This window comes from Delphinapterus leucas, chromosome 4 (assembly GCF_059928025.1).
Source record: "Delphinapterus leucas isolate spDelLeu-1000000601 "Yukka" chromosome 4, BTC_Dleu_Yukka2, whole genome shotgun sequence".
NCBI classification, from domain to species: Eukaryota; Metazoa; Chordata; class Mammalia; order Artiodactyla; family Monodontidae; genus Delphinapterus; species Delphinapterus leucas.
This window is the reverse complement of record NC_143132.1, coordinates 70,169,685-70,185,589: the sequence shown is the minus strand read 5'-3', so window position 1 is coordinate 70,185,589 and position 15,905 is coordinate 70,169,685. Positions and strand designations below refer to the sequence as shown.

The 15,905-nt window shown below is 42.5% G+C and overlaps 1 protein-coding gene across 4 annotated transcripts in view; it reads right to left on the bottom strand.

Annotated features, from left to right (window-relative positions):
- Positions 1–15,905, bottom strand: part of LOC111171693 (kalirin) — a 114,364-nt gene that overhangs the window by 67,495 nt on the left and 30,964 nt on the right. The window contains exons 2-4 of one of the 4 annotated variants that reach the window (XM_022567528.3): positions 6,782–7,062; positions 5,307–5,411; positions 1,814–1,909 (exon numbers count right to left, since the gene is read on the bottom strand). In XM_022567528.3, coding sequence (XP_022423236.1) covers positions 1,814–1,909; positions 5,307–5,411; positions 6,782–7,062 — 482 coding nt within the window. The remainder of the gene's footprint in view (positions 1–1,813; positions 1,910–5,306; positions 5,412–6,781; positions 7,063–15,905) is intronic. The other 3 variants (XM_022567539.3, XM_022567547.3, XM_022567557.3) reach the window with 3 other exon arrangements.

Here is a 15,905-nt window from a genome sequence, read left to right as displayed (position 1 = left end):
ACTACTGCTCTTGCATTCCTTTCCATGACATAAGCTTGGTTTTATATGTCTGGCCAAAGAAATCTCTATAATTCTGGGCTCACTGCAGGTCCTCAAGAAGTAGCTAGTGGTGGAAGAAAAAGTTAAAGTCTTATTATGGTAAAATCACCACTGAAAGGCCATTCATCCAACAGCCATTTGTAAAGGGCCTGTTACAGGGTCGATCAGCTCCAGCATTATCCTACACTCCCGCTACTCTGGGACATTTGCTCTAATGGGACTTCTCAACACCTGTACTCACATGTTTAACACCTGACCCATGGATCACACGAACTAGAGGCCCATTGAGGTGCCCAACAGTAGCAGTGGGTGAGCAGTAGCAGGAGGAAAATGGTAATCCAAAATATGAAAAACATAGACTTTTAGAAACAAGTGTTTACTGATGTAAACACATCCCTGGGCTGGTCAGGGAAGCTCTTGTGGAGACATGAGATCTGAGTGGGACCTTGAGGGGCTGTTATACTTTAGACAAGCAAAAGTAAGAAGGACAACATTCTAGAGAATTGGGGTGGTCTGAACAGAAACTTGGGGGGAGGAAAACCAAATGCATGTTTGGGGACGGTGCAGAAAATAATTTAGTTGGAGCCGAGTTCATCGCCCGGAATAATACATGGATGTTGGGAAGGTAAGTTGGGGAACAGGCTGCAGAACGTTAGACTACCAGGTAAGTGCGGACTTTACAGGCCAGGGATTTCCAAACTTTGATTATATACGTCAATTAGTAAACACAATTTTGGTCATGCACTCCCCAAACATGTAATTTATTTATAAATTATATTTCTGTACTCCTGTATTACCCTTATGTACATAATAAAACATACACAAAACCATTTTAAAATGATGAGTTAAAGAGATTCTAATATTTTGTTCCAGCACCTCAAAAAACCATCTTGTGTACTTCGAGTCTCCCCCACGTTGGAGACCATCGTCGTGTAGGCAAGAGGGAGACAGGGAGCCCTCACCGAGGAGGGAGCCAATCATGGGAGCCTGAGGCCGGAGGCAGATGGTGGGGAGAAGGATGAAGCAATGGCTACTCTGGGCATGAGGTCAGGGCCCACGCTCAGGTGGTGAAAGAGAAAAGGCAAAAAAAAAAGGGATGATTTTTTTTTTTTTTTTTTTTGCGGTACGCGGGCCTCTAACTGCTGTGGCCTCTCCCATTGCGGAGCACAGGCTCCGGACGCGCAGGCTCAGCGGCCATGGCTCACGGGCCCAGCCGCTCCGCGGCATGTGGGATCTTCCCAGACTGAGGCACGAACCCGTGTCCCCTGCATCGGCAGGCGGACTCTCAACCACTGTGCCACCAGGGAAGCCCCGGGATGATTTTTTAAGGAAAAAAAAATTTTAATGGTTATTTGCAGAATGAAGAGGGTATATGGGTCGGTGTGGAGAGGGACGGAGAGGTAGTGAGGAGTGGTCAGGGAGATGGGCTTCGAGAAGTCAATGCAGCGTCCGTGAGAGCACTCAACTCCCTGCGTGGGACAGGGAAAGATGGCAGGAAAAGGCACGACCTTCGGGAGTTTGACACTAGTACTAAAAATACCAGCTAACTTTTTTTTTTAATTAGTAAGAAACATTAGAAAGAAAAGAAGAAGGTCATATGTGTGAAATTTCATTGGTCTTCTATAAGCTAGGATATTTGAAAAGAGAGTTACTGTAATCAAAATTATGATGAGGCAGCTTTCCCTAGAGAGTATCCATCATTTTCAAGGGGAGAAGGGTTTAAAAGCCGCATGGAGGTGAAACATGCAGAACTGCCTCCAGGACCCACACTTACCAGCTTGCTTTTGACCAACTGTTCTATTGCACTGACAAGGTCTGCAGCACTAGGTACTTCGGTGGAAGCCTGCCGGGCTGCTAGCAAAGAGGAGGACTGCAAGACATTGAGCAGCAAAGGAAAAGCAGATTAGCGAGGCATGAGGAATAGCAATTAGGCAGCAACACAGCAAGTCCAAAGCTTCAGGCAGGCAAGGGAGGCAAAGCTCTCTGTTTAGAGGGAAGAGATGACAGAGGGAGATGGGGGTAGCGTGGGTGTGGGGCAGCGAAGCAGGGGTGGGACCAAGCTCTTTTTAGTCAGACCTCTTGAGGAGCTGAGGGGAGGGGTCACTGAGTTCCCAGGAGGCCAACAGGGAAGGGCTGCACCCACTGACAGCAAGGGGGGAGGGGGCAGACAGGATTCTGGCCACTACAGGGCTGCCCACTGCTGTTCCAGGAAATGAGGGTCAATAAACCTAGCCTCGAGTGTGTCCAAAGAGAAACTGTCCTTATTTTACTTACATGTAGATCTTCAACACAGACTGTCACCATGTGTCAAGCAGAAATGCTAGGAGCAGGGCACTTGGAGACCAGAAACCGCCTCCCCCATTCACACACACACACACACTCCCTCTCTCTCTCTCTCTCTCTACCACACACACACACACACACACACACACGCACTCCTCCACAAACACTGCTGTTTCTGGTAAGGCCCCCAAACTGAAACACTAGGGAAGTAATAAAGGGCTTTAGCAGGACTTGTGCGTCTCATGCTGGAGCAACCAGGCACTACCCTGTTCACAGTGAAAGGAGGCTCAAGCCCAGGGCCTTCCTCCTTCCCTCACACCAGCAGTAAGGACTGGTCTACTGAACTGTCTGGTCAATGGTTTGGGCATTCCTGCTCACTGAGGGACAGTGTTTTGTTTTTTTTTTTTTTCTTCCTATTCCTACTTGAGAAGAAATTGGGAGAGAAACGGTTAACCCTGTGTAAGCTTTAACCCACCCTGTGCTTCAAAGCAGAGGACAACGGAGTTCCCAGGGCCCAGGACGCGTGGGCACAGTGACCGTGGGAGTAGAAAGTTGGACATCCTGGCCAGGCTGTGGCTTCAAGTCTGTCCTTTAAGTTATGGGGAAGAATTTCTAAAAGGAAGCTTCTTGTTGTCTAAGCTAAGACTTACTTTAGGTAAGTCTTTGCTTCTGAAATGGGCTAAAAAAAATCAAATGAATGTAATTAAGAGAGAGCAACACCCTTTTCCTCTCCTGGGGAAAGCAGGAAAGGAACTTAAATCTCTTTGGAAATCCAAGTTATCTACTTTTTGCTCTAGTAATCCTACCTCTGGGAACTTATTCCAAGGATAGAAGTCAAAAGAACAAATGCTGTATGTACCAAGTGATCTGTAGCAGTATTACCCAGAGCAGCAAAAATTGGAAACAATCCAGGATATCCCCAAACAGGATGGTCAAGCATATTACGATACATCACATAAGTGAAATACTCCTCAGTTATTAAAATTATAGTTCTGAAGGTAAAATTAATAAGATTTTAGGAAATATTAAACATTATTAATATTTAATTTATAAATATTAAAAATATAAAACAATGAACACATCCTATGCCTAGTATAATTATAAAAATAAAACATACACACATATGAAAAAATAGAAGGAAACAGAATTAAAGTAACTGCACAACACTAGAATGGGTGAACTTTTAGAAATTCCTTTTACACCGTTGTAAAAATTATTTTAATGAATCCCAACTCCATTTGCTAGAAATTCTGAAGCTCATCCCGCTCCCAAATATTCCAGAAAAACAGATGTTCAGAAACCAAACAGCCGGACTGAGGAGGTTCATGTGTCTAAAAAGGCGCTCATGCCACCTGCCCTAATCCTGGCTAAGAAAAGGGCTACACAAGTGTCTGGGGGTAAGTCCGCATTCTCAGTTAAAAATTATCCAGGAACAACATAACATCCTTTCCCCAAAACAAACCGTGCTTGAGGGATGTCGAGGGGGAGGGTTCGTGACCTCTCCTTATCTTATGTAAGCTGGCACTTCCATGCGAAGGGCGGTGTGGGACGGCAGATAATGTGACCTGAGTGCCCTGCTCCCCACACACGCTATCACTGTTTCTAGAACATTTTACAATAGGCCTCTGGGAACACAACAGGTTGGTTCTCGTTCCCACCTCAAGGCGAAGCACAGGCATTTCTGCCTCTGGGGATCCAGGATGGGCATCATGCCATGCTTCCTCTACTTCTCTTCCCAACAGTCCAGAGACAGAGCCTTAGGAGGGGCCGTAACTGTGTGCTTCTCATGGGTGAGTCACAGAGGGGGCAGCGACCACATCTTAGTCATGGACCTGTTCCTGGAAAATGTCCCTCTAGCTTAGCACAGAGGAAGACCTCAACTAATGTCTGGGGGCCACCGATCCAAAATGCAAAGCAGAGAGAATTCAAACAAGATCTGGGATATCACCAGAAACACTGAAGCAACTGCATCAGTACTTCCTGGATTGTATCCTGGGTGGCGCTGTGAAGGTTTGCTCCCTGCCCGTGCATGCTGGGCCCACCACCTCGGAAGGGGCTGCTGACTGCAGGGCAGAGCACTGGAGAGCACAGGGAGGCCCCGGGGGATGGCTAACCACCACCAGCAGCACAATAAAACGACACTCCGGAAAGCAAATGGGAAGGACAATCAAAAACTGAAAGCACCACCTCAGCCTCCAGAGTCCTCCAGGACAGCGACGCTGAGAGAAGCAAGAGAAACACAATGAAGTGACAGCACAGTTAGGAAGGCCAGTGACGGAGCACACAACGAAAGCAGGGACCTACCCGAGCCTCAGCTCAGTACCAGGAAGCACATTCAACCTGAGCCTCTGCTCCAGAACAATCGGGATGATGACCCTGCGCCCAGAGGCTTGGTGGACATTCACATTTCAGACACCAGAGAGTCTCTGCAGGCCAGTGAGCCAGAGAATTTTGCAAATCAAAGAACTGAGGCAACCTGGCATGTTAGGTTTGTCCAACTTTCACAAAACCTCCCCTTAGCAGCATCTCCATCCCTCATGCTTTGTTTGCACTGGGCTTGACTGGAAGTTACCATGATTTGGATTTTAGAGTTGAGGATGAGGAAAACAATCAACTAAAACATCGGTTGAACAACAAAATGATCATGACCTAGAACCACCTTGGATTCCTCTTGGAGACAATAGTTCTTTTTGGGATCTGCTGCTTCCAAAGACAGAGCCATTACCCTTCATCAACAGGACGAGATACTAGGCAGATTTCTGCTTTGAGTATTTTACACCCACCCCTGTACTGCCCAGAATGAAGTCAGACCTCCAGGGGTGGGGGAGGGGAGCCCTCCCCGACACAGATGGAATCTATATCACCTCAGATTCATGCGGCATAAGAGATAACAAGGGAGAGAGAGTGTTACTACCCCTGACACACACAAAAAACGAAATCACGTGTTTTACACATGGCTCTTCCAAGTGAGAAGGAAGTCCTACCATCTCGTCCTGCGTGGGGTCGTTGTCAAAGATCTTCATAGGTGGAGGGAGGGGTGTGTGTGACTCTTCATCTGGCTCATCCTCACCCCAACCTTTCTTGCTCTTCTAGAACAAAAGAGCAGCATTAGTCACTGTTTCCTATAGTTAAAGATGCCAGTTGGTTCAGGACTTGGGATTTTTAGGAAAGAAACATATAAGATACCCGCCTCTCTCAACACACTCCTATTTTTTTCAGTTTCAGGGTCCTCCTGTGTGGAATGGGCACACCTGCTTATCTCAAAAGGACAATGAGGTCCAAATGGTGGAAAACACACACACACACACACGAAAAACATCTACTTTATCGATTAGCCAGGAAGAGCGAAAGCTGAGAGAGTGGTTAGAGAGAAGCTAACTTTTAAGTTTATGAAGGACTCAAACTACAATCTAAAGATCACCAGGCTCTATTGCCATTCAGAGGGAGAAAAGGTAGACAGCATAGAACTACAAAGAGAGTCTGGTTTCACATCAGGAAGAATTTCTTAGCCATGTCAGTGACTAGAGTAGGTTAGTTTGCCAGATAAAAGAATTATCTCATTCCCCAACCAAATACCCACTATATTTTGATCACAGAATCCCAGTTTTGGAAGGGATATAAGAGGTCGTTGCCCAGTCTGACCTCTCAGCCAACACTGGTCTCTCCAACTGTTATGTGAGGTCATACAGTCTCCCAAACCTTTTCAGTATGGGTGTTCATCTGTTTTCATGAAGCCCCATTTCATCACTGGTTAAGCCCCCATTAAAGGCTGCAACCTTGGCTACTGTAAACCTTCACCTGTTAATCATAATTCTCCCTTCTGGAGCAACCAGGAGTTGTCTACTCCATTTTATAAATGTCACTGCTCAACATACTGGAAAGCAGCCATAATCTCCCAAGACAGTCTTCTGTTTTCCAGGCCTGGCAGGTTTAATGCGGTCTTTAGTAGAGGCTGGGGACTTGGTGACCAGCTGGCTCCCCGTGGGCCCCGACACGCATCTCCAAATCTGGCAAAATGGTGTTTGTCTGCTGGATACTCTAGGTGCAAGTCTCTAAACCAGTCACAAATCAAACTGGCAATGTCTTTTTTTTTCCTATTGTTTTTAATTTTTTTTAAAAATTGAACTAAACAGATTCATAGACACAGAGAACAGACTTGTGGTTGCCAAGGGGAGGAGGGGAGAGAGAAGGATGGACTGGGAGTTTGGGGTTGGTAGATGCAAACTATTACATTTAGAATGGATAAAAAACAAGGTCCTACTGTACAGCACAGGGAACTATATTCAAACTGGCAATGTCTTGAGAATATAAAGATCACCTAGGCCCAAGGAGAACAACTACTGGGAACTAGAGTCTGGCTAGTTTACAAACCCCGGGGAAGGATGCCTCTCGAGGCTCCAGGAAGGAGGTACATCAGAAACCCCTCCCGATGGAAGGCTCCGGGGCTTCGAGTAAGTACCTCGTCAGCGCTGTCTCCCTGAGGGGTCGTCTCATCCCCAGGCTTGGGAGATCCCAGGTCGAAGCTCTTCCGACCATCTCGTACTTTCTTCTGCTTCTTGATGTTTCCATCTGCCTTCCCGCTGTTGAGCCGCCGCACGGGACTCGTCAGCCACTTCTTCAGGGTGTTGGTGGAGCGCTTGGGCCCAGGGGAACTGTGGATGGAGTTCAGGGAGGGCTGGGCCTGCAGGTTGGCCACCGACTCGGACTTGCCTCCGTTTTCACTTGAATGAGAGTACGCATCTGAGGAAAAAGAATAGACAGACACAGCGTGTCAGGGGCAGTTAAGGCAGGCTGCCAGCCTGGGAGAAAGACAGCTCCAACCCCAGGAAGCTAGGGCACCAGGCAGAATGTCAAGGCCAGCTGCAGACAGAAGACAAAGACTCCTGCAAAATCAAGATTCTAAGCAAGAACCATCAACCAATAACAATGTCATAGAGCACCTATGAGTATTATAAAGTTGTATAAGACACAGATTTTATTTTCATAGATGCCTTATCTAGCTACACACACACACACACACACACACACACACAAACACACACAAAGAGGGAAAGAGAAGTGCCAAAGAGCAAGACAGAGCACGCAAAATAAAGATAAATGCACAAAGCATTATGTGGTTAATTGCCAAAGGGCTGGCATGGGCTCTAGACCATGAGGAAGCAGAGCTGAGATGAGGGTCAGATCAGCGCAGGCAGGACTGGTCTGAAAACCTTTAACGGAAGAGATGTGTCTGAGTAGAAGGGAAGGGAGAAGGAATTCCAAAAGCGGGAGATGGCAGGAACAAAAGCACAGAGGCAGGAAAATGGAAAAACAAGTGAACACAGCCCTTAAGCAGACCCTTCCAATGAAATAAAGATGAACAGAGGAGAAACTGGACAGAAAGAAGAGTGAAAACATTTAATAGTAAACTAGAGGAGTATGAACTTTATTGTGAGACGCTAATGGGGAAGGGGGCAAAAAGGGCTTTTGTTTGCTTGTTTGTTTTTTAATTAATCTGGTAACTACAGACAACATAGCCCTGAGAAGAGGGATTGGAATCTAGAAGCCCACACTAGGAGGACACGGGGAGGACAAAGGAATGAATGTGAGGCATTTTAAAGCAAGAAGTGATACAGTTAGTATCTGGATGACACATCACAGGTGAGTTGTCTCTCTTATGCTGCTTCTTCTCATTGCCAAAGAGGTCTTGGGAGAATACCTGACCAGCTTCACCTCAACCCCTGATGGGCCCTGTGGCCCTGGTACCAGTTTGCATACTGGTAGTTAAACCAAACGCATGAGTAGGTATTTATAAAAAGTACTGCCGTGGCTTTTTACACCCACTTGTCCCAAAGACTGAATCATCTTTTCCTATACAGTAATGACTTTATCCTAGACCGAGACTAGAGGTCTAACCTGGCCTGGGAGGCCCGACGGCCTAGACCTGTCCAATACATTAGAAACCAAATCTTAAAATAAAGAGAATAAATATTTTTGCCAGTCAAGAGCTGCCTCCAGCTTCTATAACCGGTTGATCTCACAGGCACCAAGCTCAGGCTCCTGACCCTGCGGGAACTTTCTTAGATATGGTTAGAGTTCTGGGCATACTTTAGAAAACAAGAACAGAATATCTGCATGTAGAAGCATTAAAAATTGAGCTTCTAAAGCCCCCTGGTATGAAGGATAACTCATAGGGTTGCTCAGCTGAGGGAATATTTAGGGATCGACTGACTTGGTTGACATCCCTTTAAGGACAAAGCTGTAATCTTATCTCAGAGAATTCTGTGCTGGCTGTGGTCTTGGGTGTGTTGACATTATTTCTGAAGTGTTCGGTATGGGTCAAACTCCTGTTCTCAGAAGCCCGGGTGATAAACATCTCAGCAGCACCACTGCAGCACTAGCAGTGGGACCTGGGCCTCTTATCTCTCTGCTGATAAGCCACAGAGGCTTTCCATTCACCAGGCCCCTGTGATACCGCAAGTCTCTGTTAAATCCAAGCCTTCAAAACTTAGATTTATCAGCATATGTTGTGTCAGCAGAGCTAGAGGCCCAGCCACATTAACTGTGCCTTGTGTCACTAAGCAAGACGGATGACTGCCTAAGTTTTCTGTTCCATGACAAACCACAGCCTGGCTTTGAGATTCATGAATGCAAATTTTGACTGACCATTCTGCTCCTCTATCATCTGATTCTGCTTTGGTGCATTCTGTACAAATTAATGGCAAGTGTACAGATTATAAAGTACAAATTAAAAATCAAGAGTATCCTCAATTTTGTTTCAAGTTTATTCTGTGTAAGCCATCAGGGCCATTCAACCACAGCCCACATAAAAGAGAACTGAAGAGCTGGAAGCAATCTCTAACTTGTCATCTAGTTAGGGTCCCGTATTGAGACAGGACTATTTCTAAATCACTTTGAATGCATGGTTACAAAAAGATGTGGCATCGTTTAGTCTAGAAAATGTGTACTTAGTTTATTGCTACTTCAAAGGATAACTGCCAGGTGATGCTCACCCCATCTTTGGAAGATGTGGCTGCAATGAGCTGTTTGAGAATTTATTCTAGTACCTTTCCGGGCACAACAGCTAACTGACTGATCTGTAACAACTACAACAGTAATACTGTTATCTCACCAAATCTTTCCAAGCTGAGACAGGTACTCAGTATGAGTATCATCTTAGGAAATAGAGTGTTCCAGGAAACCCAGGGTCATCATTAGTGTGGCAGAGAGGCAAAATTTAAACCCAGATCTGACTCCACTGCACATATATTTAATCTTATTCCCACATCTGTGTCTACTCCATGAATTCTGTTAGCCTCTATAATTATTGTAAAAAAAGAACATCAAGTTGTTAGTCTATGAGACATTTCGTATAGACATTTATATATAATTTATATGTTATTAAATTTCAATGCTGAAAACAATCTCAGTCTCACTAATTTTACAGATAAGGCAATGAAAGCTTGTATATGGGAAATCCATGGTCACAAATTAGTTAGTCATAAAGCTAGGACCAGAATCCAGACACCTCTACATCTCTCCAGGGTTCCGAACCAATGCTTCCTCTTCAGCCCTGAGGCATTAAAAACTGCCCATAAGATTGGTATCTGGTTTTACGTCACTGGGAAGACAAATGTGTCCTTGGACACTGCAAGGAATAAAGTTCCCTGGTATGTCCAACTTGCTTCCTAGATCAGGAAAAAGTAATATTCTGAGGCTGATTTTACTATGAGATATTTTTATTTTTTTCGTTTTGTTTTGGCTGCACCACTCAGCATGTGGGATCTTAGTTCCCCAACCAGGGATCGAACCCTCACCCCCTGCAGTGGAAGCACGAAGTCTTAACTAACAACTGGACCGCCGGGGAAGTCCCACTATGAGATATTTTTCAAATAGAAAAAAATATAGAAAAAATTTAACATCTAAATACCCACCACCTAGATATGATTAAGTGTAGACATTTTTGCCATATTTGCTTCAGTTTTTTTAAATCTTTCTTTTAATTGAACTATAGTTGATTTACAAAGTTGTGTTGGTTTCAGATGTACAGCAAAGTGATTCAGTTATACATACATATGTGTGTATATATACATATATATATTCTTTTTCAGATTCTTTGCCATTATAGGTTATTATAAGATATTGAATATAGTTCCCTGTGCTACACAGTAGATCCTTATTGTTTATCTAATTGATATACAGTAGAGTGTATATGTTAATCTCAAACTCCCAGTTTTTCCTCCCCCATCACTTTCCCCTTTGGTAATCATAAGTTTGTTTTCTATGTCTGTGAGTCTATTTCTGCTTTGTAAATAAATTCATTTGTATCATATTTTTTTAGATTCCACATGTAAGTGATATCCTATGATACTTGTCTTTCTCTGTCCGAATTCCTTCACTTAATATGATAATCTCTAGGTCCATCCATGTTGCTGCAAATGGCATTGTCATTCTTTTTTATGGCTGAGTAATATTCCATTGTGTGTGTACACACACACACACACACACACACACACACACACACCCCACATCTTCTTTATCCATTCATCTGTCAATGGATATTTAGGTTGCTTCCATGTCTTGGCTATTGTAAATAGTGCTGCTATGAACACTGGGGTGCATGTATCTTTTCAAATTAGAGTTTTCTCTGCCCAGGAGAGAGATCACTGGATCATATGATAATTCTATTTTTAGTTTTTAAAGGGATCTCCATATTGTTCTCCATAGTGGCTGCATTAATGTACATTCGCACCAACAGTGTAGGAGGGTTCCTGTTTCTCCACATCTTCTGTAGCATTTGTTATTTGTAGACTTTTTCATGATGGCCATTCTGACCAGTGTGAGGTGATACCTCACTGTAGTTTTAATTTGCCTTTCTCTAATGATTAGCGATATTGAACACCTTTTCATGTGCCTGTTGGCCATCTGTATGTCTTTGGAGAAATGTCTATTTAGGTCTTCTGGCCATTTTTTGACTGGGTTGTTTGGTTTTTTGATATTAAGCTGTATGAGCTATTTGTATATTTTGGAAATTAATCCCTTGTTGGTAGCATCATTCGCAGTATTTTCTCCCAGTCTGTGGTTGGCTTTTAATTTTGTTTATGGTTTCCTTTGCTGTGCAAAAGCTTTTACATTTAATTAGGTTCCATTTGTTTATTTTTGCTTTTGTTTCTGTTATTCTAGGGGAGAGATCCAAAAAAATATTGTTGTGATTTATGTCAAAGAGTATTCTGCACCTATGTTTTTCTCTAGGAGTTTTATAGTATCCGGTCTTATGTTTAGGTCTTTAATCCATTTTGAGTTTATTTTTGCACATGGTGTTAGAGAATGTTCTAATTTTGTTCTTTTACGTGTAGCTGTCCAGTTTTTCCAGCACCACTTATTGAAGAGACTGTCTTTTCTCCATTGTATATTCTTGCCTTTGTTGTAGATTAATTGACCATAAGTGCATGTGTTTATTTATGGGCTTTCTATCCTGTTCCAGAAAAGGCTCTTGATAAAATTCAACATCTCTTTATGATAAAACTCTCTCCAGAAAGTGGGCATAGAGGGAACATACCTCAACATAATAAAGGCCATATATGACAAACTCACAGCCAACAACATACTCAACAGCAAAAAGCTGAAAGCATTTCCTCTAAGATCAGCAACAAGATAAGGATGCCCATTTTCATCACTTTTATTCAACATAGTTTTGGAAGTACTAGTCACAGCAATCAGAGAAGAAAAAGAAATAAAAGGAATCCAAATTGGAAATGACACGATGCTTATATATAGACAATGCTAAAGACACTACCAGGAAACTGCTAGAGCTCATCAATGAATTCAGTAAAGTTGTAGCATACGAAATTAATATACAGAAATCTGTTGCATTTACATACACTAAAAACAAAATATCAGAAAGAGAAATTAAGGAAACAATCCCATTTATCATTGCATCAAAAAGAGTAAAATAAATGCCTAGGAATCAACCTACCTAAGGAGGCAAAAGACCTGTACTCTGAAAATTATAATACGCTGATGAGAGAAACTGAAGACAACACAAACAGATGGAAAGATATACCGTGTTTTTGGATTGGAAGAATCAATATTGTTAAAATGACCATACTATCCAAGGCAATCTACAGATTCAATGCAATCCATATCAATGGTATTTTTCACAGAACTAGAACAAAAAAATTTTTAATTTGAACAGAAACACAAAAGACTCCAAATAGCCAAAACAATCTGGAGAAAGAAGAATGAAGCTGGAAGAATCACACTCGCAGACTTCAGACTATACTACAAAGCTACAGTATCAAACACAGTATAGTAAATGCTCACTCTCATTTTCTGTATTTATCTCCCTGTGGACTGGAAACATAGCTCACAAACCTTCACCATCTATAGATCACACATTGAGGAGCACAGCTCTCAATTCTAAAGCATGTATTTCAAGGTGAAACTGCTGGGTTTTAGTGAATACACATCACCAGCTTCACTAGGTACTGCCAAATTGCTCTCTGATTTACTCCCACCAACCATGTGCAAAAGTTCTCATCTTCCTGTATTCTTCTAGGTGTTTCAATATGCACCATTAGTACATAATTTTCCTCTGGAAAAATTAAATGTGCTCTCCCTAACCCAAAACACCTACTTCAAAGAATGAAGTTGAGACGAAATAGAATGTTTCAAGGAGAAGAAATAAAAAGGTAAAATCCAGTGCCTCTAGACCAATAGGAAATGCATCCTATCGTTGATTTCTCAGCCACAAACTGGAAAAATAGGAAGCTTGGCAGGGTAATCCATGAGGTTGGAGGTCCAACTTCATAGACTCTGAATTGCATGAGTTGAATGAATTCCCAGGATTGGTCATGGGAATATGAAGATACTAATGAAATCAAGAAAATCTATATAAATAAGCCAACAAACAACAAACTCTTAGCCACCAGCAGACTTCCATAATATTTTTTATCCATGCTTCCTTCAATTTCCAAGCCACCTCTCTACAGTGCCCAATTTCTTCCTTAATACCTAAGAATAGAAGACTTGATGCATGGTCACAGAACATGTTCCAAAGCTTTACCAATGACTAGAGAATTCTTGACACCAACACTCATCTTTTAATGATATTTTGTTCAAGTTGATTAAAAGAGAAAACTCTGTTGGTATAATTTTCCTGCCCTGATTATATGATTCAAGAATAATCTACTGGTGTACGGCTTCCCTGGTGGCGCGGTGGTTGAGAGTCCGCCTGCCGATGCAGGGGACACGGGTTTGTGCCCTGGTCCGGGAAGATCCCACATGCCGCGGAGCGACTGGGCCCATGAGCCATGGCTGCTGAGCCTACGCGTCCGAAGCCTGTGCTCTGCAACGGGAGAGGCCACAACAGTGAGAGGCCCGCGTACCACAAAAAAAAAAATAATAATAATAATCTACTGGTGCCTACTCTATGGATTGCAACAGAGAGATGGCAGCACTGGACAGAAACTCAGGCCTCTGTTTCTTCATCTACAAAATGGACAGATTAGACAGAGTGCATTCAAAGTCTTGCTCTACCACTGGCTAGCTCTGTGACTCTGGGCCAATTACTTGATCTCTGTGTATCTTGGTTTTCTCATCAGTAAATGAAGATAATATTAGTATCTATCCTATAGGGTTGTTATCAGGATTAAGGAGTTAATATTTGTGAAGTGCTTATAACAGTGTCTAATTCCACTGGAAGTACCATCTAAGTTAAGTAAAAATCAATAAAACCATAACTATCTCCCCTAGTTCCATGTCTGTGATTCTATTCTGTATCTTCCTTCAGTCCATCTGTATGTTCCTCTAAAGGCTAGACTCTAGTAATGTAAGCCATTTTTAACCTCAAAGTACCTCATGAAAACAAAGAAAAACTTCAGGCTACCAGTTGCCATTCTGTGTTACTCTCCCTCCCCACTTCAAATAACCACTCCTACGGTCAATGCCTGAAATCTCATTGGAGAATAAGGTAGTCACATCCTTGGGCTACCATGTCATTGTTGTCCACCCTCCCACCATTAAGAAGTTTAGGCAGCACAGGTTACTCCCTGGAGATGACATGTGTCTCTTTATCTACAGGGTATCTATCCCTCAGAATGCAAGCTTCTGAGGGGCTTGATGACCAAGCAACTAAACAGCTGTTGATATTAGGGTCTCAGATACCATCATGGGGTTAGAATAAACATGTCAATGTTATTGGCCTAAGACTTGGGACAAAGGCTCCATAATTTTAGGTAATTTAATTACAGCAGCACGTTTCTAAGCAGCACAGGAGATGAGAGCTGTCTGCTTGACATAAAGATGAAAATTGGAATAAAGCCCATGAGAGTTTACAGACTGAGCACATCCTAATAAGTCCATTGTCTATGTCAAACATTCTTTTAGCTGGGAAGTCCTTCATTAGCAATCAAAATATAAGATATTTGTGTACCACATGCATAGTAACTGAATATACTAGAAAATTTTTTTTCCTTCCACAGTGGCATATTGTTTATGAAAACTTTCTTTTTTTTGAAATGTATTTTTTAATTAAACATACCACTTCTACAAGAATCTACAATTTTCATTTTGGTGAGGAATTCCTGAAACCTCTTCACGATGTGCATGAAGATACTAGAAACTTTGCTCATTCATAAATTCAATTTTCTTTCTAAAATGTTTTGCCTCATTATTTCTTTCACTTTTTATGTTACACCTAAAAAAGTCTTCTACCCTTTTTGGTTTCATGTAAATTTTGTAAAACTATTCTGAAAGGATACATTGTGTACAAGTCACCACAGAATGCAAATTTAGAATATGGCAAATGCCTTATGGCTGCATCCACAGGACTGATATCTATTATTTTTTCTAATCACAAAATATTGGTTCTGCTTTCCACTGACCTCAAAGTGAGTTGAAAGTAAAGAAGGACCACATGTCCTAGACAAAAAGAGAAAACAGTTCTATTAGTTGTATGGGTTTAATAGCCCCGAAGACCAGGAGTGGTGTCCTTACAAGTGCTAGGCTGGGACCCCATAGAGTTCACATATGTACAGGTGGCATCCAAGGTTTTGGTGGATTATGAGTACCCCAGATGCATAACTCACTAAGCTGGCCCACCATTTTCTACACTGACTTCAAAGGCACAACTGAAGAAGGAAAACTCATTTCAGTCTGTTCTTCTGGAGTTCAGTGATGGTATTCAATCACACCCCAAAGGCATGTCTTCCACATACTGTATTATGTAATTGCTAAAAGATAGGGGGTCTACCTAGAGGGGTGGGATAGGGAGGGTGGGAGGGAGGGAGACGCAAGAGGGAAGAGATATGGGGATATATGTGTGTGTATAACTGATTCACTTTGTTATAAAGCAGAAACTAACACACCATTGTAAAGCAATTATACCCCAATAAAGATGTCAAAAAAAAAAAGATAGGGGGTCTAGCTATTCTTTATTAGTCATACCTCATCATCCACCATCTAGTTGGACAACAGGTCTATAAAATCTCCCTGGTATTCATCATAATATTGTATTGGAAGCTTTGACTCTGGTAGCTGATATCAGAAGAAATCACAAAAATTCCTAACATCACTAGATATTTACAGAAAAGTCCTTTAAATTC